At 39.3% G+C, this 22,140-nt stretch overlaps 1 protein-coding gene across 9 annotated transcripts in view; it reads left to right on the forward strand.

Moving 5' to 3' along the window:
• SATB1 (SATB homeobox 1) overlaps positions 1–22,140 on the forward strand; it is an 88,716-nt gene that overhangs the window by 27,779 nt on the left and 38,797 nt on the right. For all 9 annotated transcript variants that reach the window (XM_029910965.1, XM_024197364.3, XM_024197365.3 and 6 more), the window contains 3 exons: positions 3,964–4,075; positions 7,389–7,843; positions 19,656–19,868. In XM_029910965.1, coding sequence (XP_029766825.1) covers positions 3,964–4,075; positions 7,389–7,843; positions 19,656–19,868 — 780 coding nt within the window. The remainder of the gene's footprint in view (positions 1–3,963; positions 4,076–7,388; positions 7,844–19,655; positions 19,869–22,140) is intronic.

Here is a 22,140-nt window from a genome sequence, read left to right on the forward strand (position 1 = left end):
AAAATCCTTAATATCTAGCTTAGAGTCCTGTAAGGGAACTGTTGTCTCTGGTACCCTCTGCTAAGTCTGTTAGCATGTATTTGTTCTGTGCAAATACTGCATCCCAAATACCCTTTGAGGTTGTTTTCTGTGCTTCAGTCTTGTTATGTAAGAGTAATTTTAAGGTTATTATTGGGGAAGTTTTGGGATTGTGGGGCTTAAGTGTTTTTGACTGGAAGCTGAGCAATCACTGATAACAGATTTTGCTGTGGTTGGTTGATTTGGCAGGAAAGCATGAACAGTTTTGGTTTGGATGATTGAATTAACCTGATTAACATTGTTTTTGTTGTTTTGCAAAAAGGACAACAATACATTTTTAGTCATAACTGACCAGTTTTTTACCTGGTTGGTAAGCAGTCTTACAGGAAACAGTGAAGGAATACTTCCCGGAAAGTACCTACAGTGGCAGCTGAAATGACCAGACAGAATCAAACATAAAATTCTTTCTGTTGCCTAGTGAAACACATCATATATTGGCCTCTAATATAATAATGTAAAAGGTGACTGACACTGGCATCTTTTTAAGCAATGGACATATAAACAACTTACTTTCTAAAGAGTGCTTGAAACTTCTTGAAGAACACCTCATGCCTATTTATCATATCTATGATATTTAACCTTTTGAGGTGATGAGATTCAGTTTTTAAAACTACATTCTAAGGAAACCTAAGCTGAACTTGAGAACCAATTCTAGCCCTATTCCACCACAATTATGGAAGACCTAATTGTAAACAATGTATCTGGCTGAAAAAGAAAGCTCAGGCTGCGACAGATGGTATCGTGCCAGAGTACTGGGGTTTCTGTCAAGGTGGCACCATTTCAGATCAGATCTTCATCAGACTCTCAAAACAGAACTGCAAGTACTGTACATGTACTTGTAGGACGTGTGTGTGATGTATTTGTGTGTGTGAGACACTTTGGATCCTAAAGCAACTTGATCCGAAGGATAAGGTTGTGGGAGGTTCTCTAAGATTTTGAGATCTATGGCCAACTTATACAGTTTATCAATTTTCTTTCACAGAAAGTGTGAAAGCTGTGGCCAGATCATGGGTGAGTACTGTGATGCATTTGAATATGTCTGAGATTTATTCAGGCTGCACGTTGTGCTAGCTCATCTTCCCTGTTCTTGGGCAGCATCTACAGCTATAGCCTGTACATAGTGTATATCTGGATAAGGAATTTAAATGGTACAGTCATGGACCATGAGACAATGAAGTTTAACACTTGTGGACTGTTTGATCACGGAGGAATAAAAGGCACCAACAAAGAGTTTGAGGGCTTTTTGCATGTAGTGTAGCCTGTGGTTGAGAGAGAGTAACCTCAGTATGCCTAAAATCAAGATTCTGGTTTCCTCAAGAATGTTGGGAATATCTTCCAAGACCGAGAGATATACCATGAGCTTCTGAAAACAGTGGTACAGGCAGATCAAGAATAGAAACGGTGAAGAAAAGATCTGGTGAAGGTACTTGGTGGATTACCAAGATATGAACATTTTACTAGACTTGTAAAACTGTTGCCTTAAGTGAATTAGCAAATGAACCACAGTAGTTTGCATGTTTGTGTGAAATATTCTTGACGAGTCCACTGTTAAAGAGGGACTTTCAGACTGGGAATACTTTAGGTACAACTACATTGTTTGTGTCTTTCACTGTTTCCCTTGCCAAACTTGCTAATTCTTAGATATGTGGGGTGAAATTGTGGTCCCACTGAAGTCAGTGGGAGTTTTACCGTTAACCTCAAAGGGACCAGGATTTTACCCATATTGTTTACACAGGAGTTTTGACTCAGCCTATCAGTTCCTTCTGTTAGGTCCTACAGTGAAGTCACAGTGCTGAACTGATGATATCCTATTTCTTTGGTAACAGACTGTGATGTCATTAAACACAGGATTATAACTTGAAGTTGAATGACATTTAAGTGGAGATGAGGATAGCAAATCTTAGGCAGACATCTTAAATAATATCAGGAGGCACACAAAGTATTATTAAATTTATTGTATCATAGCAAAAAAGAGATGAGCCAGATTTTCAAAAATTAAAACCTAAATTTCACCTGCAAAATATGCATGTGTACACACAAATGGTTAATTGTGTGGACAAAGTGGGCTGTGCAGTTGCCGATTTTTGCATGTACAGAGGCAGGTTTTACATGCACAATAACCTGTTCATTTATTCAAATGTATTGCGGATGCTACTCATGGTTTTTTTTTGTTTTGTTTTTTTTATGTTGTCATGTGCACCAGCTGTCCCCATGGGGAGTAGCCAGAACTGTAAGGGAACCTAAAGCCACAATTTTATTAGTATCAGACATCAATGATCTTGTCATTGTACTGGAAATAGAAATTGGATTCAGTTAAGCTTAGTTTAAGATGATTCAGGCTGTAGACCGTGATCTGTCAAGATTTCCTTATACTGTTTAATAGATTTCTAGTTCATTTGAAAAATACTGGGTTAATGTAAAGGAATAGTTAGCACTTAAAGATTATATATTTTTAGTGGTTTATGGAAAAAATGTGAAGATGACTATAAGGTAGTAATTGTCTGATATGTTCATTACAGGACTTCTATAGTAGGGTTTCCATATTTTGCCTTATTAACATGTCAGCATAACTGTTTTGGGATCTAAGAAATTCACATATTACTGAACAGCAAGTTATAAAATGAATGCTTATAATGGACTCCAGTAGAATCAATAATCAAGATAACACTGTGTTAGATCAGGAATAGTTTGTAATAGACAGACTTAGAGGAATATTTACTGCCTTTGTCCCCAAACTGGCTTTGCTAGTGATTATTACAATTCATATAACAAAGGCCCCATGCTGTACATTGATTTCACCATAGCACAAATATAATGAAATGTTATATGCAGGCTAGCAAAGGAAACTTAATAATCAGGGCTTTGTCTTCTAGAGAGTCATTGTGTTCTAAATATGCTGGACAATTCCTTTAGTTATGCTAATAGTAGTTATTTTCCGCATTAAATACTATTGAAATTCATCAGTCTATTGGAATTGCATTCAGTGATTTTTTTTTTTTTTTTTTGTTGATCCCACTTCCTATCACAAAAATATATTGCCTATATTGAGTGTAATTTTTAACTTGCAACAGTGCATTAGTGTGCAAAACAATCTTGATTGATTTGTGAGACAGCACTTTATTGAAAGGTTTTATAAATGGTTAATTTGGTTAAAAATTGGCACCTCTTTCTATCTAACCAACTTGTTTCTAAAGATATCCTTTAAATTTAATAATTTTAAAATGTCTTATTCTTTAGTATATTTTATGATTAATCTGCAGTCTTAGAATTAAGCACTTAATAGCATAGTACCTAGAGCAGAAGCTGACAATGAGAGAGTTTCTCAGTTGTTCCCTAGGAATAGTTTAAGTTTGGTTAAGAAGAGTGCATCCACTCTTCTGCGGCATTGTTTAAACCACTCTTCTGCAGCCCAGAAGACCTCATTCTAAATTAAATTTGCCCCCGTGATTCTCTGGGTTCTGGGCTGCATACAGGTGACATGAAGGGAATGGGCATATCCTTAGCAGTGTTGTGTGGACCTAGGATGGGTCAATTTCAGTTGAAAGCAGAAGTACTACTAATAAATGACACTTTCTGAATTTAGGATTTTAATTCTTTATCTCGTGAAACAACACGTCATCTCTAGTGGTCTAAGATTCTTAGAGTTGATAACTTGATTCTTTTCTCAGTGGATTTGGTTTTTGGTCTCATTTACAATGTATTTGGTATATGATTTTAAGCTTGATTAATGGATTTAAAGAAATTGAAGCTCTGGGCAAAATGATTAAAAATGCAGTATGATGCTCAGACTCTAAAAATATTATGGTTTCAACAATTGAAATAATTTCTGTTTCTCAATTTGTGCTGCTATGTGTTACAGATGATTTTTTCCCCCTTTTCATGCAGAGTATGATTTCTTCCATTGTGAACAGCACTTACTATGCAAATGTCTCAGCAGCAAAATGTCAGGAATTTGGAAGGTGGTATAAACATTTCAAGAAGGCAAAAGATATGATGGGTAAGCAAAAAAGTTGCAGTGGTGGTGGCTATATACCATTACACATGTGTCAAGGTCTGTCACAGTCCTATAAGAAGGTAGAGCTCTTAAAGATCAATGTAGTATGCTTTTTTTATGAGGGCGCAGGGAGTATGCATATAATGAGAGAATTAATTTCAATAAATATTTGTTATTAAACCAGCCAAACTGACTTGGCTTGTCTGACATGCGGGAAATTGGAATAAGATATAAAGTTGTCATTTTGTAAATCTGAGGCCTACCATGGCCTAGAATAATTTTTTTTTTTTTTAAGCTTTATTTAGAACTGTGAAAGATTGTGAATTTGTGGGGTTTTTTTCCTAAAATAGTACCTTTTATATTTTAAAGAAACAAGTCTGTAGTTACTGTAACAAATTCTAGTCTGGTCTCCATCACTCTCCTCCTAAAGAAGCTTATGAATTAACAAATGAACTGTATCTTGCTGTAACTTCTGGGGACTTCTGTAACTTCGGTCCATTATGACAAGGGCCTTGTTATAGCTATTGGGACAAATTTTTGCTGATTACAGTAAGGCTATAGTGTGCATGTATATTATAGGATTATAATAAATTAGTTGATGAGGTATATTAATTCTTTAATGTGTTTATAAATGTCTTTCACGGTTTTTTTTTTAAATCAATTAATATAAATATGGGCATTTTACATCCACTTCTACATAATAATTTTCAAACTGTTTTTGGAATGAAGAAAATGGAGTCTAATTTGGTTTGAATTTTGAGCATGTTCTAGCTTTTAGTATTTAAAGCAAAACCATTCATCTACCAAAACGGGTTCCTTGCCTTTTATAGCTTAAGGCAGTAATGAAGACAATGCATCACTTTTGTGGTAATTGCTTGAATTACTGTTCCAAGTGAATGGCACACTTGGGTTGATCTCTGCTTTCAGTTAGTGAAAACAGAAGGCTGCTTTCCTTAAACTTGTTTGCAGCTTCTGTGTAATGTTAACTTCAGCAATGTCAGATTTTTCTGTAAGTTTAAAATCTAAAGCTGTTTGCTCCTCTGAGGTCTGTGTTAAGGCTTGAGCCAAAGCCCACTGAGCTCCGTGGAAAGACTTATACTGATGTCAGTGGGCCTGATCCTTGTGCCAATCTCCCTACTGCACAGAAGGGAGTTTGGCCATCTCCACAGAGTATGCAAGCCACGGGTAATGGGAATCCCATTATCTGAAATAGTAATACAGCCACAAAGTCCACACTACATCTCCTCAAAAATCCTAGTAGCTGATGAAACTAGAGAGGGGCTCCATGATGACAGGAAGCTGTGAGTCCTCACCAGAGTTTGGAGGCATGGGGCCTCTTTGTAGAAGAACCCCGTCTTTCCTCCGCCCTTGACAGGACAGTGTGAGGGGATTCTGTGTGAGGGAATCCATGGACAGATTTCTTCCTACAGACTCCCCTCTGGTAGGAGGATGATCTGCTGAATAATTGTTAATGAGGAACATTAGTTAGTATGAACATTGTAGATATGTTTTTCTCCCTTCTCATAAACTGGGATTTGTTTCTTACACGATATTTTTATTTTAGGAATATTGCCAGTAAATGAAACACATTTGAACAAAGAGCTATTCCAAATAAATCTGGTTTAAAGGAGCCCTGTCAGATCAAAGTTGGCCAAAAGTTTGATGAGGGAGGGGGACCTCTTAATAAAACCTAAAGGAGTATTAATCTAACCTGGACTGTTCCAGCACTACATATGCGCTCTGCTCAACTATAAGGGAGTCTAAATTGTCCACAGAGGCGCTAGCAGTTAGAATAAAAGGCGTGATTAGTCAGAGGGAGTGTCTGGGGAAGGTGCCAGTAAAAAAAAAAAAATTTAGCTGTGCTTCAAGCCACTGAAACAATGATACATGGGAGGCTATAAGATAAAGCAGCCTGTCCTCCTTCCCTACCCCAGTCTCTCTCACATCCAGATCCTTGAGCATGGCTGAAGAGTAGCTCAGGAGTGAGCAAGGTAAAGGTTGCCTTTGTCCATTCCTGGTCCTGCATGCCAATACGGTCCAACAGCAAAATTTAACATAAATTATTCTAGTTTCTAACAGGCCATAGGATTGATACAGCAACGAGGAATTAGCAGGGTACAGGGATGTCTAGATTGTATGCCCTTCTCCATCCCATCTGGGAACTTTAGATGTAGTAGGGAAGATTCTGCAGGAGTTAAAGTTCATGGGTGCAACACAAGCAGCCAGTGGGTCTATATGCCAGAGTGAGGTTGCTCCCCAGTAACAGCCACTACTAGGCTTTGCATGTCTGCACCCAGAGTTGTGTGCACACTCATGCTTACTGAGGGGCCTCCCTGAATTCCTGTAGAGCCGGGTAGCACTGCTCACCATTCCCTCTTCTGTGCTCCAGCTCTTCGCTTTGTCTAGTTTTTGCTTCCTGATTTTGGGCCCTTGGTTATTTACAGTGCGTTAGACCAGGGGTGGGGAACCTTTTTTTCCTATCACGGGCCATTGAGCCCCAGAAAAAATCAATTGCAGTCCACACACAAGTAAAAAGCAACTTAATTTACAGGTTTTTTTAGAGCTAGAAATATAAAATGTTCAACTCAACCGCCCCGGGGGGCACAGACGCTCCGGGCTTCCCCCTGCGGTGGGATGAGCCGGATAAAATTAAGCAACTGGCCGCATCCAGCCCGCAGGCCATAGGTTCCCCCACCTCCCTACTTTAGACCCATATGACTGTGCATCCTCACTGCAAACATGGCTTTTTTGTTGTTGTTGTTTTTTAATTAAATAAATAAATGGAGATATCCTATCTCCTAGAGCTGGAAGAGACCCTGAAAGGTCATCAAGTCCAGTCCCCTGCCTTCACTAGCAGGACCAAGTACTGATTTTTGCCCCAGATCCCTAAGTGGCCCCCTCAAGGATTGAACTCACAACCCTGGGTTTAGCAGGCCAATACTCAAACCACTGAGCTATCCCATTTGGTGGCTGCTACATTCCCCTTCTCCTTACCTTCAGGAAAGGCTCCTCCCTTGCCATACTTAGACCAGATGAGACAGGTTTTTACTGAATCCCCACTAGCCCATCCTAGGTACTACTGTCTGTATGTGCCATGTGTGTGTGTTTGTTCTTCTTTTTAATGCACTGCACCATCCTTGGAAGGCCAGAAATGTAAGATTACACAGGAATGGTGTTGCTATGAAACTTCTTATGGGATTTACAATACAGTAAGCCAGAATCTAAATTAAACGGCCTTCTTCTAAAGAGTGTTTTACTATTTTCAGTTCATCTGTACTGGTATTTTGTCTAACTAAATGTTTCTTTTCCATTCTAGTTGAAATGGATAGTCTTTCTGAACTATCCCAACAAGGTGCCAACCATGTCAACTTTGGTCAGCAACCAGTCCCAGGGAACACAGCTGAACAGCCTCCATCCCCTGTTCAGCTTTCTCATAGCAGTCAGCCATCCGTTCGGACCCCACTCCCAAACCTGCACCCTGGACTTGTATCAACTCCTATTAGCCCTCAGTTGGTAAATCAGCAGCTGGTAATGGCCCAGTTGCTGAACCAGCAGTATGCAGTGAACAGACTTCTAGCCCAGCAGTCCTTAAACCAACAGTACTTGAACCACCCTCCTCCTGTCAGTAGATCCATGAACAAGCCGTTGGAGCCGCAGGTCTCAACCAACACAGAGGTGTCTTCCGAAATCTACCAGTGGGTGCGTGATGAATTGAAACGAGCAGGAATTTCACAGGCAGTATTTGCACGTGTGGCTTTTAACAGAACTCAGGTCAGACTTTTCTTTTGTTTTTAATGCAAGATTCTGTTCTTTTCAGTATTTGCCACCATTTCCATCTCTCACCTTGTTCATTTCCTCCCCACTTTCCTCCTATGAAGGAGCCATCATAGCACTAGGCTTGTGCTAGTACATCTGTGTCTAAGTTGACATGGTAGATAAACCTTAAGTTATCCACAGTCAGGGCCGGCTCTAGCTTTTTTGTCACCCAAAGCAGCGAAGCGGAAGGGGAGGGGAAGGGGAAAGGTAAAGCCGCGATCGGCAGCACTTCGGCGGCAGCTCTTGCAGGTCCTTCACTCCAAGAGGGACGAGGGACTCGCTGCCGAAGACCAGGACGTGCCGCCCCTTTCCATTGGCCGCCCCAAGCACCTGCTTCGTTTGCTGGTGCCTGGAGCCGGCCCTGTCCACGGTGTGTGGAAATTCTCACCATTCTTAAACCGCTTTAATTGTTCCTCTCTCGTTCTAGTTGCTATTCTTGGATGTGTAGTAATTTTCCAAAAGGAGAGAAACCTAGCAGCTCTACCCAGAGCCAAGCTCAAAGCCACTCACCGAATCCCTTTCTATGTTGTAAAGATGCAGCTGTGCAATTAACGCTGTCTGTCTCGCATCATGCATATGTGTATGCTGAACAAACTAACCGCAACACAGTGCAGACTGTGCTGCTCCATATCCCGAATGTATTCTCACTCTGTTTTATCATTAGCTATACTTAGCCTCCAAAGCACCCAACTGGCTGTTACTATTTTCTTTTCCTGCTAAGATTTGTTCTGTGACTACTACCAAAATTTTAAACATACCTCGACTACAAGATGTATACTTTTTTTATTATATATCAATTTGGCTTTTTGATCTCCCACTCTTTCCATATGTCTACTTTTTAAAATTAAATTTCATATTAAAACATTATTTTTTCTGAGTACCAGTGTACAGACCAAAGTGTATACTGCAGCTGTCAAATGCAGTAAAACCTTTAGCTCTAGCAAAGCTGATACAACACTAATGTGTTAGCTTTTGACACTTGATTTAGAAGCTAATGCTGCTATAACTTATTCTTCTATAGGATTTTAACTTAATGCCATGCCACATGAAATGTAATGAAGACACACTATGAAAGAAATGCCAATATATCTAATAAGCATAAGAAAAAAATAAAAAAGTATAATTTTTAACTTAAGGTAAATTGATTCTTAATATGAAGTATGAAAAAAATGGCTTGGAATTATGAAAATTTAAAACTTAGTGGGAAGGTATCTGACCAGTGTGTAATTTAACAATTATGCTCTGAGTAAAGTACATTTCTTGAACCTTTTTTGATTTAACTTTCCTTCTTGTATAATTTAAGAAGGAAAAAGACATTACACTTTAAATTCACTAATACTAGGTTTATATCAATGCACTATTTCCCATCGTTATAAATTAGGAAAATGAACTCCTTTAGCTGAGATAAAATATAGCTTCTGTGTTGTATGTTGTGATTTCTGTAAAAGGTTGTAGTTTTTCTTAAACATGAATCCTTAGATCCTTACCAGTGGTTGAGGTTTTTAGGATTGGGTTTTTACACATTATTTCAGTGGTACTAGTGTATCAGAGTAGGATCAGGCTATGTCAGTTGAGATGTGTGAATAAATATACATGTGTGGGTTTTGGTTGTGCTTTTACTTAACACACTTGCAGAATTTAACAGTTCTGATTATTGGCACTATTTCCTATTGAAATACATAATAGCTTCCAGTTATGATGGCCTGGGGCTGCCATCTTGCCTACAAGTAAAGCTGAGCAAATAATTCAGAGAATAATTTATTTAGTAGATTTTGCCTCTGTTTGAATCGTGCATGAGCAGCTTGAGACCTCCACCCCTCAAAAATAGTTTTTGTTTCCAAAATTTGCTAGTTAATTTTTTCACACAGTTTTTAGTCTGTAGATTGTATACGAATGCATTCTTCGTATTTGATATTTGAAATTCAAGTTGGAATTGGTTAATTTTGATTGAACACCTATCTCATATATTACCGTATATTTCTATTTTGTGATTGGATTTGTGTAATCTTAGAATTAGGTTCCAGTGCAAATACTCTCACAAATTAGGAATTTGTTTGTTTAAAATTTACTGTTTCCAGGAATATTGTTACCAATAAACTCATTAGGATATACTCAAAAATGGTCCAAAATGGGAGAAAACACCATCAAAGTGAACTTGTTTTAAAAAGTCAAATGAAGAGAGATGGAATCTCTTCCCCCCTCAAACAAACAGTGAACAAACAGTAGTTGCCCTTGGAATCTTACAAATTGCCTTGGCTAATTAATTAAATACTTGCCATTACATTACCTGTGTATTTACAATATTCATGGTATTGGATATGGAAAAGGTAGAGAACAAGATAGAAATAATGCAGATGCTGAGGGAACCTTAGACCCCAATCTTGCAGAGAGATACGCAAGCCTTACCTTGTGCCCCTGCAAAGCCCAATTGAAGTCAATGGTGCTTCACACATACACACTGTTTGCAAGATTGGGGCCTTAGCTAGTTATCTTGGGTAAAACAGACAAGTTTAAGGGTCGCTGCTGCATTTAATGTCTACATTGTATATATAAACCCATATTTTATAGATAAGCATATTTATTTTTAATCGGTATATTCAGAATATATCTCCTTTAATCAGATTTAGGGGAAGAACTTTGATGCATTACATCTTTCAGAGGTTATTTCTGAATACAATATAGTACAATGTACATGTAATATTTATTTTTATTTTTCAATAGTGCAAAGTGAAAATGTTTATTTAAATCCAGCTACTAAATTCTGAGTTTAAAAACTAACCCGGGCTTAACTGTGACATGTTTAAAAACTGTCATAGGTATATTTGAGCCTCTCTCTGAAACAGTCCAGGCACCAGATTATGCCATCAGTTTTTTAAGCAGAAGACTTCACCGGAATCAGTTAAACTGTGTAAAAACTAATGGTCTGATATGGCCCCAGATGAGAGAAGAGACTTGATTTTCAGTATAGAAGTTAAAGAAGGAAATGACTTCTACACTGAGAGCAATGCAGCATAACAGTCTGGCATTCAAGATGGGCGTCAGTTTTGGTTAAACGTGCTGGTGTAGATGTCAGCACTTCTTATCTTACAGACTTTAACTCTGTCAATATTACATTGTGATACTGATATAAATATGCTTTAGGAAAAAAGAAATTCCTAATTACTTCAATGGTTGGTCAACACTTGGCTCCATTTTTCTGGGGATTTTTTTTTTCCCCCAGGAAAAAATTCTTCTTAGATTAGAACTGCCTGTGCTAGGTCCTAGTCCATAGGAGAGAGGAATTTGGTAAAATTACATCTGCTAGGGTGTGGTTTTTTTGTTTGTTAGTTTGTTTGTTTTTTAAACTATCTGAATGTTATTTTATGACAGTGTTGGGGGTTTTTTACATACAGAAATTGACCAGATGCTTTTAATTTTCTCTTGGATAATCAAATACAACTTCTTTTTCAAACTTCAAAGTTGGTACATATGTAGTTCTCAGTTAGGAATACGTCTGGCCAAGTATAAAAAGAAAATAGTTGAGAAATCTATAACTGAGTGAAAATTAGCATACTTTGCATATGCAGTACATCATTTGCCTTCCTGATTTAAAGTACCTTAGGCGAGTGGAACAACCCGCCCTCCCCACCCCTCCACCCCGGTCTGTTGCTGAACATTCCCAGTTGTCCTGTAAGGTGGGCTTCAGTGCACAGTGAGTCTAAGGTTCTAGTGATTGCGTTGCTAGGAACCCCTGTGAAGGGAATGTGAAAAAGAAGCAGTTGCCATTCCAACCCAGTGGCTGAGAGAGAGGTAGATTACATCGCTTTAGCCCCTCTTTGTAGTGCCCCATGCTAAATTCATTTAGCCAAGATTTGTGTGAATTTCACCCCAAGTGTGGCTATCCAGATATATGCACATGGATAGCTGCACTAAAATAAACCAAGCTATGTTTCAGTTACTAGCTGTAAATGAATGAATAGATTGTATTCAGACTTTTTTTTCATCTAAATTCAGTGCATCAGGCAGATAACACATATGTATAGTGAGAACACCCCATTGAAATACATAGGCTGAGTCCAATCCCTCACTGGGCACAGATGAGGAGGGTGAGATGAAGAGGAGCCGGCCAGTTGTGGTTCCCTGAACCTTGCAGGGGTGGAGTAGTTTAGAGAAGTCTCAGGTCTATAACAGTCATAAGGGGCTGCCCACTAGTTAGGGGTTGCTGAAGTGCACTTTGGCCATACCCTTTATGTTGGGGACAAGGAGAAGGAATGGCATAGGGTAGCTGCACAGGCGTTACACCATGTCTATATGGATGGGAGGCTGTCTGCCCTGCTTTTTCCTTTTCAAAAGTGTGTCCACCCAGAGCCAATCACAAGTATAAATGTGAAGAATAGTGCACAATCATTTCAATAGCCTTATTTAAAAAACATTGCAAAAAATGCAGTACGTTTGCAATGCCACACACACACACAAGTTGGTCAAGTCAAAGGTTAGGTTCCCATAAACAAGCCTGACACATTTCGCTTTAAGGCATACGTTGAACCATGTATATAGTACAGCAATCAGTACTATGTACTTTTCAAGCAAGGAGTTATTAGTCATGGTTATGGTTCATAGATTCATAGATTCTAGGACTGGAAGGGACCTCGAGAGGTCATCGAGTCCAGTCCCCTGCCCGCATGGCAGGACCAAATACCATCTAGACCATCCCTGATAGACACTTATCTAACCTACTCTTAAATATCTCCAGAGATGGAGATTCCACAACCTCCCTAGGCAATCTATTCCAGTGTTTAACCACCCTGACAGTTAGGAACTTTTTCCTAATGTCCAACCTAGACCTCCCTTGCTGCAGTTTAAGCCCATTGCTTCTTGTTCTATCCTCAGAGGCTAAGGTGAACAAGTTTTCTCCCTCCTCCTTATGACACCCTTTTAGATACCTGAAAACTGCTATCATGTCCCCTCTCAGTCTTCTCTTTTCCAAACTAAACAAACCCAATTCTTTCAGCCTTCCTTCATAGGTCATGTTCTCAAGACCTTTTAATCATTCTTGTTGCTCTTCTCTGGACCCTTTCCAATTTCTCCACATCTTTCTTGAAATGCGGTGCCCAGAACTGGACACAATACTCCAGCTGAGGCCTAACCAGAGCAGAGTAGAGCGGAAGAATGACTTCTCGTGTCTTGCTTACAACACACCTGTTAATACAGCCCAGAATCATGTTTGCTTTTTTTGCAACAGCATCACACTGTTGACTCATATTTAGCTTGTGGTCCACTATAACCCCTAGATCCCTTTTTGCCGTACTCCTTCCTAGACAGTCTCTTCCCATTCTGTATGTGTGAAACTGATTTTTTCTTCCTAAGTGGAGCACTTTGCATTTGTCTTTGTTAAACTTCATCCTGTTTAACTCAGACCATTTCTCCAATTTGTCCAGATCATTTTGAATTATGACCCTGTCCTCCAAAGCAGTTGCAATCCCTCCCAGTTTGGTATCATCCGCAGACTTAATAAGCGTACTTTCTATGCCAATATCTAAGTCGTTAATGAAGATATTGAACAGAGCCGGTCCCAAAACAGACCCCTGCGGAACCCCACTCGTTATGCCTTTCCAGCAGGATTGGGAACCATTAATAACAACTCTCTGAGTACGGTTATCCAGCCAGTTATGCACCCACCTTATAGTAGCCCCATCTAAATTGTATTTGCCTAGTTTGTCGATAAGAATATCATGCGAGACCGTATCAAATGCCTTACTAAAGTCTAGGTATACCACATCCACAGCTTCTCCCTTATCCACAAGACTCGTTATCCTATCGAAGAAAGCTATCAGATTGGTTTGACATGATTTGTTCTTTACAAATCCATGCTGGCTGTTCCCTATCACCTTACCACCTTCCAAGCGTTTGCAGATGATTTCCTTAATTACTTGCTCCGTTATCTTCCCTGGCACAGAAGTTAAACTAACTGGTCTGTAGTTTCCTGGGTTGTTTTTATTTCCCTTTTTATAGATGGGCACTATATTTGCCCTTTTCCAGTCTTCTGGAATCTCTCCCGTCTCCCATGATTTTCCAAAGATAATAGCTAGAGGCTCAGATACCTCCTCTATTAGCTCCTTGAGTATTCTAGGATGCATTTCATCAGGCCCTGGTGACTTGCAGGCATCTAACTTTTCTAAGTGATTTTTAACTTGTTCTTTTTTTATTTTATCTGCTAAACCTACCCCCTTCCCACTAGCATTCACTATGTTAGGCATTCCTTCAGACTTCTCGGTGAAGACCGAAACAAAGAAGTCATTAAGCATCTCTGCCATTTCCAAGTTTCCTGTTACTGTTTCTCCCTCTTCACTAAGCAGTGGGCCTACCCTCTCTTTGGTCTTCCTCTTGCTTCTAATGTATTGATAAAAAGTCTTCTTGTTCCCCTTTATTCCCGTAGCTAGTTTGAGCTCATTTTGTGCCTTTGCCTTTCTAATCTTGCCCCTGCATTCCTGTGTTGTTTGCCTATATTCATCCTTTGTAATCTGTCCTAGTTTCCATTTTTTATATGACTCCTTTTTATTTTTTAGATCATGCAAGATCTCGTGGTTAAGCCAAGGTGGTCTTTTGCCACATTTTCTATCTTTCCTAACCAGCGGAATAGCTTGCTTTTGGGCCCTTAATAGTGTCCCTTTGAAAAACTGCCAACTCTCCTCAGTTGTTTTTCCCCTCAGTCTTGATTCCCATGGGACCTTACCTATCAGCTCTCTGAGCTTACCAAAATCCGCCTTCCTGAAATCCATTGTCTCTATTTTGCTATTCTCCCTTCTACCCTTCCTTAGAATTGCAAACTCTATGATTTCATGATCACTTTCACCCAAGCTGCCTTCTACTTTCAAATTCTCAACGAGTTCCTCCCTATTTGTTAAAATCAAGTCTAGAACAGCTTCCCCCCAGTAGCTTTTTCAACCTTCTGAAATAAAAAGTTGTCTGCAATGCAGTCCAAGAATTTGTTGGATAGTCTGTGCCCCGCTGTGTTATTTTCCCAACATATATCCGGATAGTTGAAGTCCCCCATCACCACCAAATCTTGGACTTTGGATGATTTTGTTAGTTGTTTAAAAAAAGCCTCATCCACCTCTTCCACCTGGTTAGGTGGCCTGTAGTAGACTCCTAGCATGACATCACCCTTGTTTTTTGCCCCTTTTAGCCTAACCCAGAGACTCTCAACACTTCCATCTCCTATGTCCATCTCTACCTCAGTCCAAGTGTGTACATTTTTAATATATAAGGCAACACCTCCTCCCTTTCTCCCCTGTCTATCCTTCCTGAGCAAGCTGTATCCATCCACACCAACATTCCAATCATGTGTATTATCCCACCAAGTTTCAGCGATGCCAACAATGTCATAGTTGTATTTATTTATTAGCACTTCCAGTTCTTCCTGCTTATTACCCATACTTCTCGCATTTGTATATAGGCATCTAAGATACTGGTTTGATCTTTCCTCCCAGTTTTGTCCTGACCCTCCTTTCTCTCTGCCAATATAGCCCACACTTCCTCTCGTTTCCGACCCATCTCCCGGGTCTCCATGTTCCCCACTTACCTGCGGGCTTTGCTCAAACCATAACTTTGGATTTCCTTTTTGTTTACACTTTATCATAACATATGTTGCATAAACTCTGGTTTTGTTGTACCAAGGTGACTGCAAAACACATTGTTCTCACCTACCAAAGCTCTTTGCCTAAAGAGAGGCTTGATTTGCTGCTTTTGCTATGTCTGAATGTAGATTTTTTTCTGAACAGAAAGTGACACTTTTTTGATTTCTGAACATATCTGAATGTTTTTGATGGATACCCTCTCTTCCTCCCCTCCATTCAACCCATATATATTTTGTTTAAAATATCGGCTTTTATTGTGCCATTCATTCGTTCGTCTTTTAGTTTTTAAATGGTAGAGTACAACCAAAAATATGTGAAAGCTTCTGGATATTTAAGACTATGCACATACTAATTTTGGGCAATTACTGTTTTAAAGGAAGAACATTTGGGTGCAGTAAAGTGCAGACTATCATTTTAAAACAAAATCTGAAGTTTACACCGATCACCTTGCTAGGCTTTTTTTTCTTTTTTCATTTTGTCTTTGGCACACGTTATTTTCCAGTAAAATGAAGAATGAAGATGGATTATTCAAAATTGATAACAGTAATGGACCATCATGTAATGTTTTATTGAATTTGAGTTCTGTAAATTATGTGGTGGAGGGAAATTTGCCTGCTTAAGTATAACCGAAATTGCCACTGTGTTCATATAATTCTTCATAGTGTAATTTAAGAAAAAGCACACTATCCATATCACTATTGAATAAAAGGTAAAAAGGTGCTATTACACTATCATGACAGCTCTCCTCTTGCTACTAAGCGACATAGATAAATGTGTCTGCTTATAACTTACTTGGCAGGAATCCAAATTTGTGGGTGGAGCTTGCAAATAATCTTCCACCTGGACATGTGATTTAAACACAATGTAATGGAGACAGATAGCACTCAAGGATATTCTACATATTTTTGGGAGGTTTCAGCAAATCGCATTTTTCTTCTGGGAGCTTTGAAGTTCCATAAGGCTGATAAAATCTATTTGAATCAGTGATTACGTTCAAAGAGGAGACGAACTGGGGGCCAGACAGGCAATGTTTTTGTTCATATTGGCAGACACTTTCATTTATCTCCCATTTTAAAGAATTCATAATTAGCTTTTGAAAGCACTGATAATATTTATTGAACATTTTTGTGCAATTACTAATGAATTATACTTGTGATGACTTGTAAACTTTTCTTTAAAATGAGGCTTGGTGGTGTCTTAAAATTCATCTCCACTAAAGGGGGGGAAATGGGACTTTCAGGCTGACAGATTGAAGCTGCACATGCAAAACTGCATTTAGTCTTCATGCAGCCTGAAGTATAATATCAGGAGAGCACACACTACAAATTATATCTTGGCAAATCACTTTAAATCTGGTTATAAGTGGATGGTAAATCTGTCAGTCTCAGTATTAGACAGGGTGCTAGGTTTGATGTACGGAATGCTCATTGGGATTTACCTGTTTATATTTGGTCATACAATTTTTAGCTGAATTTTAGTGCTCAGAAAAGTGAAGGACTAGCAGTACCAGCTAAAGCAACGTATTGCAGGCAGATACTGCTCTAGTACTTCCCAATTCTGTTAATGCACCTTGTGCAGTCACCTGTATTCATGTGTGTACTGGAACTTTCGCTCTCAATTCATTAGAACTCCTACTCATGTCAACTCAGTGTTTTCACAGCTTATGGTGAAGGCCAGGTATACATTAAAACTTTTGTGAATATAATAATGTTGATTTGGGGGTGTGGTTTTTTAATTACATTTCTAACCAACAAAAGCCCTAGAGTTTATACCAGCTTACAGTTTATTTCGTTCAAGGAACTGGTGTAAGTTATACCAGCAAAAGCATTCTTTTTTTGCCATTTTAAGCTGTCTGCATTGGGAGAGTGTGCTGATTATAGCTAGACCGAGAAACCTTTCCTAAATCTAAAACTTGCTGTTTTATAGACTCATAGACTTTAAGGTCAGAAGGGACCATTATGATCATCTAGTCTGACCTCCCACATGATGCAGGCCACAAAAGCTGACCCACCCACTCCTAGAATAATTCTCTCCCTTGACTCAGCTGTTGAAGTCCCCAAATCATGATTTAAAGACTTCAAGTCGCAGAGAATCCTCCAGCAAGCTACCCCTGCCCCATGCTGCGGAGGAAGGCGAAAAACCTCCAGGGCCTCTGCCAATCTACCTTGGAGGAAAATTCCTTCCCGACCCCAAATATGGCGATCAGCTGAACCCCGAGCATGCGGGCAAGATTCTCCAGCCAGACCCTCCGGAAAAAAGTTCTCTGTAGTAACTTTTAATATCCCATCATTGACCATTGTTACTAATTACCAGCGATGGCACGTTATTGACCCATTGACTAAAATCACGTTATCCCATCAAATCATCCCCTCCATAAACTTATCAAGCTTAATCTTAAAGCCAGAGAGGTCTTTCGCCCCCACTGTTTCCCTCGGAAGGCTGTTCCAGAACCTCACCCCTCTGATGGTTAGAAACCTTTGTCTAATTTCAAGCCTAAACTTCCCGACAGCCAGTTTATATCCATTTGTTCTCGTGTCCACATTAGTACTGAGCTGAAATAATTCCTCTCCCTTCCTGGTATTTATCCCTCTGATATATTTAAAGAGAGCAATCATATCCCCCCTCAGCCTTCTTTTGGTTAAGGTAAACAAACCGAGCTCCTCGAGTCTCCTTTCATACGACAGGTTTTCCATTCCTCGGATCATCCTAGTGGCCCTTCTCTGTACCCGTTCCAGTTTGTATTCATCCTTTTTAAACATGGGAGACCAGAACTGCACACAGTACTCCAAATGAGGTCTCACCAGTGCCTTGTATAACGGAACCAGCACCTCCTTGTCCCTACTATCCTATGTCATCCATATCTCTTCATTAGTTCATCTTCTCCAGTCAAATGACCCCTTGTTGATAGTGGTTGTCAGCAGTGGCTCTCTTCCTGCCCCCCGGCTAATTAACTGGTGTTATAAATGCATTGCTTTTTATCCTGTGTATACTCCTTTCAGCACTGCTACAAAAAGCACATATGAGATCATATTCCGGCACATCTCAAACACACTTTCTATAACTGTGCTGAAAATGGCTTTGTCTACCCTACAAATAGCAGTTAAACCTTTCTGAACAATTATTCGAAAATTAGAGGAACCCATTGCTAACTAGCATTCTTAGCACTGGGTCATATTTCTAGCATCCAGAGATCTAGTAAATACGTAGATAAGTATGATTATTGAAAATTATTGCCAAAAGTAAGTGTGTTTTGACTCTGAACATTTTTTAAAAAGACTAATTTCCAACCTTCCCCATAACACCTCTGCCTGTAACTCAACTATTCTATACTGGTTCACTTCTTGAGTAGAAACTACCAAATTGTGCACCGGATCATCACTACTTGCAAGAAAGCCCACAGAAGAGGTGGGGTAGGGATGAAGAAAATTCCATGAGGTTTGTCCTCCAAATTATTCCTTGGGGTTTCGGCTTTAGGTGTGGGTTTGCATTTGCCTCTTCCCCCCCTCCCCCCCCCCACCAGATAATTAAGGGTTTGGCTAATCCTTCTTGTGAATAATGGAGGATGCAAGCAAGGGTCAGGCAACTATAAAGGCGCACAGACATTCTCTGCACCAACCTCTGTTTCTACGCACCCTCTTTTCCCACCCCATCCCAAACCACGCATTTTGTCAGTGTAATTTTTCAAATATCACTTATTTTCAAAGTGCTGCTTGAGTTTCTAGAAATTTCTGCTTTCCATTACTACCGATTGAACTGATGCTTCTCTGCAGTCTTTGTCTACCCGGCATGAGAACTACACAATCTAGTGCTGCTGTTCTATGTGGATTTCATTTATTCTTAACTTCTTGCAATTGTCTGACTGTGAAAGATTTCATGGCAAGTTAAGCCAGTAAAAGGAAGTAGACCAATTAGGCAGATTCAGTTTATGTTGTATGTAAAGCAGATGCTTAATAAAATTAGGAATACAATTGAGGCTCTCTTCTCCACTACCTACATTGTCATTAATATATTCCTATGCGGTGTGAATGCCTTTGACTGTTCATGTTCTAAACATAGTGGAAAAGAAAAAGGAATGATTAGCAAAGGATTTGCAGAGCACGTTTTACAAAAGATTGCACAGCCTAACTCTTCAGCATTCTTTTTTGCTACAGGGCTTGCTCTCAGAAATCCTCCGAAAGGAAGAGGACCCCAAAACCGCCTCACAGTCTTTACTGGTAAACCTTCGGGCTATGCAGAACTTCTTGCAGCTGCCAGAAGCCGAACGAGATCGAATTTACCAGGACGAAAGGGAAAGGAGCTTGAATGCAGCCTCTGCTATGGGCCCAGCACCTCTAATAAGCACACCGCCTAGCCGTCCTCCACAAGTAAACCACTTTCTCAGTCTTTCAGATCTGCTCCTTGTGCCTTCTTAAGGTCCCACTGACAACCTCTATTTTAAAAAAAGAAAAAAGCTTTTCAATACAATTATGTTAAAATCCTAGTCAAATCATTAACTTCAGTGTACACCAAAAATTAAGTTTAGGAAAAATATAATAAACTCTATTATTTGTTAAAAATCTTTACTTCACATCACAGCAGAAATAGCATATTTTCCTCTAACTTTAAAATAATTTAATGTTAGTAATATATTCATAGCTAAAGAGTAACTTTTGTGGTACCAGTTATGAATCATGGATTTGATTTGGTCCATTTCTTTTGTAACTATTGGTCTGCATTAAATGTAACAGCTTAAATAGGTACTATGAAGATTTAGGGCCCAGTTCTGGTCTTACTGACTTCAGTGAGAGTTGGAGCAGGAGCAGACCCATGGTTCCTGTCCTACCACTGAGCAGATAGTATTGCCTCATTAAGAACCTGATCAGAGGTCCTTAATACAGAGATGGGTTCAAGTAGCTGAAAAATGGGGGGGAATTTCCTCAAAACATTCCTGAAATTTTCTCTTCACGTCAACATTTTTACATTTTTCCAATGATTTTTACCACTGTGAACCTTTATGTCCACATGGAGTCCCTTCAGTGACTCCCAGGTAGGCATAAGTGTCTTCCCCCATGAATCTTTTTGAAAGATTGGGGCCCTAGGGCAACATCCTTAAGTCTTTACTCAACCCTTAGTCAAATGAAACAGCTGCTCACTTCTCTGAAATCCAGTGGGACCACTTGCTCAAATAAGTATTCCTCGTGTGAGGATCTGTCAGACTGGGCAACGGAGACCTAATTTTGAATTTTCAGCAACTGTCAAACGGAATCAATGGTAGTTTTGGGGAGTACAGGATTGGGCCATAGGAATGCGCTGGTTTCTCTGGAAAAGAAAAACTGTCTTTGTGTTGAAATATTATTAAGAAATATTGCATGTATGCTGAAATGTTCTGTGTTGCTCTAGCTCAAAGTTGTACCACTGCTAGAATAGCCACACACACAAAAATGTGCACTACTATACAAATACCTGTGGGAAACATACGATGCATACACCAAAATAATTGTATTGAACAGGGCTTTGGGTCCTGGGAATTCTGTTTGAGTAGATGACTATTGAAGGGTAATAATACTGATCAGGATCATACACACACTGATTGCTATGTGCTGTACACATTTTGAATATAGTACACTTAATGAAGACTATTTTTGTAAAAACTTTTGCTAATGAATACTAAAAATCCTGATTAATAACATATTATTTGTAGAAAAGGATGGAGAGGAGGTAGCTTCTGATCTGCTGTAATGCATTGCATGAGAAAGGGAAATTTCTGTACCAGAACGGAACAGACTGTGCTAATGGTCTATTTTTGTTGTCATTAATGAAGTTTAGTCTGTGAAGGTCCCTATAGATACCATTAAAGATAAAGGATGAGGGTCACTATTTACGTAGTAATGTTTTAGTGGAAGAATAGTTAAATACAGATAACTGTTAAAATAACATCTGAGTTTGGTTTAATATCCCTGCCTGCCCCCCCAGAAGCCAAGTAATTCAGAGTTAAGGCAGGCTCTCCATTCTTAACTTATCCCCTTAAACCAAGGTCATGGGACACTATGTCTCCAGTGGTCTTGGACCATTTGGTGATCTAAGAAATCAGGTTAACTGCAATACTGACAGACAGAATGTTAAGTCAAAGAAAGGGTCAGCCTTAACTCTGAATTTGCTTTCTGATTTAAACTCACATAAGCAACCTAATGCATTCTAAAGAAGTTTTTTTTACATTTGTTTTTATCTTTCAAAAAGTTTATATATAATTCTGTGAAGACAACACGTACAATTAATCACCAAGTTATTCTTATAACCATATTCAGTATCTATCTATGCTGAGTAAGTTACTGAGTATACGAACATGTTATGTGTATCATTGATTCGCATTGAAAAAGTCGTTTTAAATCAGCCAGTTCAAAGTAGAAGTAGCACACTTTTTTTTTTCTTTTTTTTTTTTTTGACGGGTTGGATCACAGAAACCCCCTTGGGAGCTGCCACCCAATGTGCCAAGACTACCCCTGCTTCTGTTTTCCCTGCCAGCTCAGGACTCCAGCCCCCTGTCTTGCTGAGCGAGACACTTCAGTCTGACTCCAACACAGACCCAGGGTCTGAATCACATGTCCCAAAACTGCAAGTTTACCCAAAAACAGCTCACAGGAGTGTGCTTGTCTTTAG

This window comes from Terrapene carolina, unplaced genomic scaffold (genome assembly GCF_002925995.2).
Source record: "Terrapene carolina triunguis isolate 2854851 unplaced genomic scaffold, T_m_triunguis-2.0 Scaffold84, whole genome shotgun sequence".
NCBI lineage: Eukaryota > Metazoa > Chordata > Testudines > Emydidae > Terrapene > Terrapene triunguis.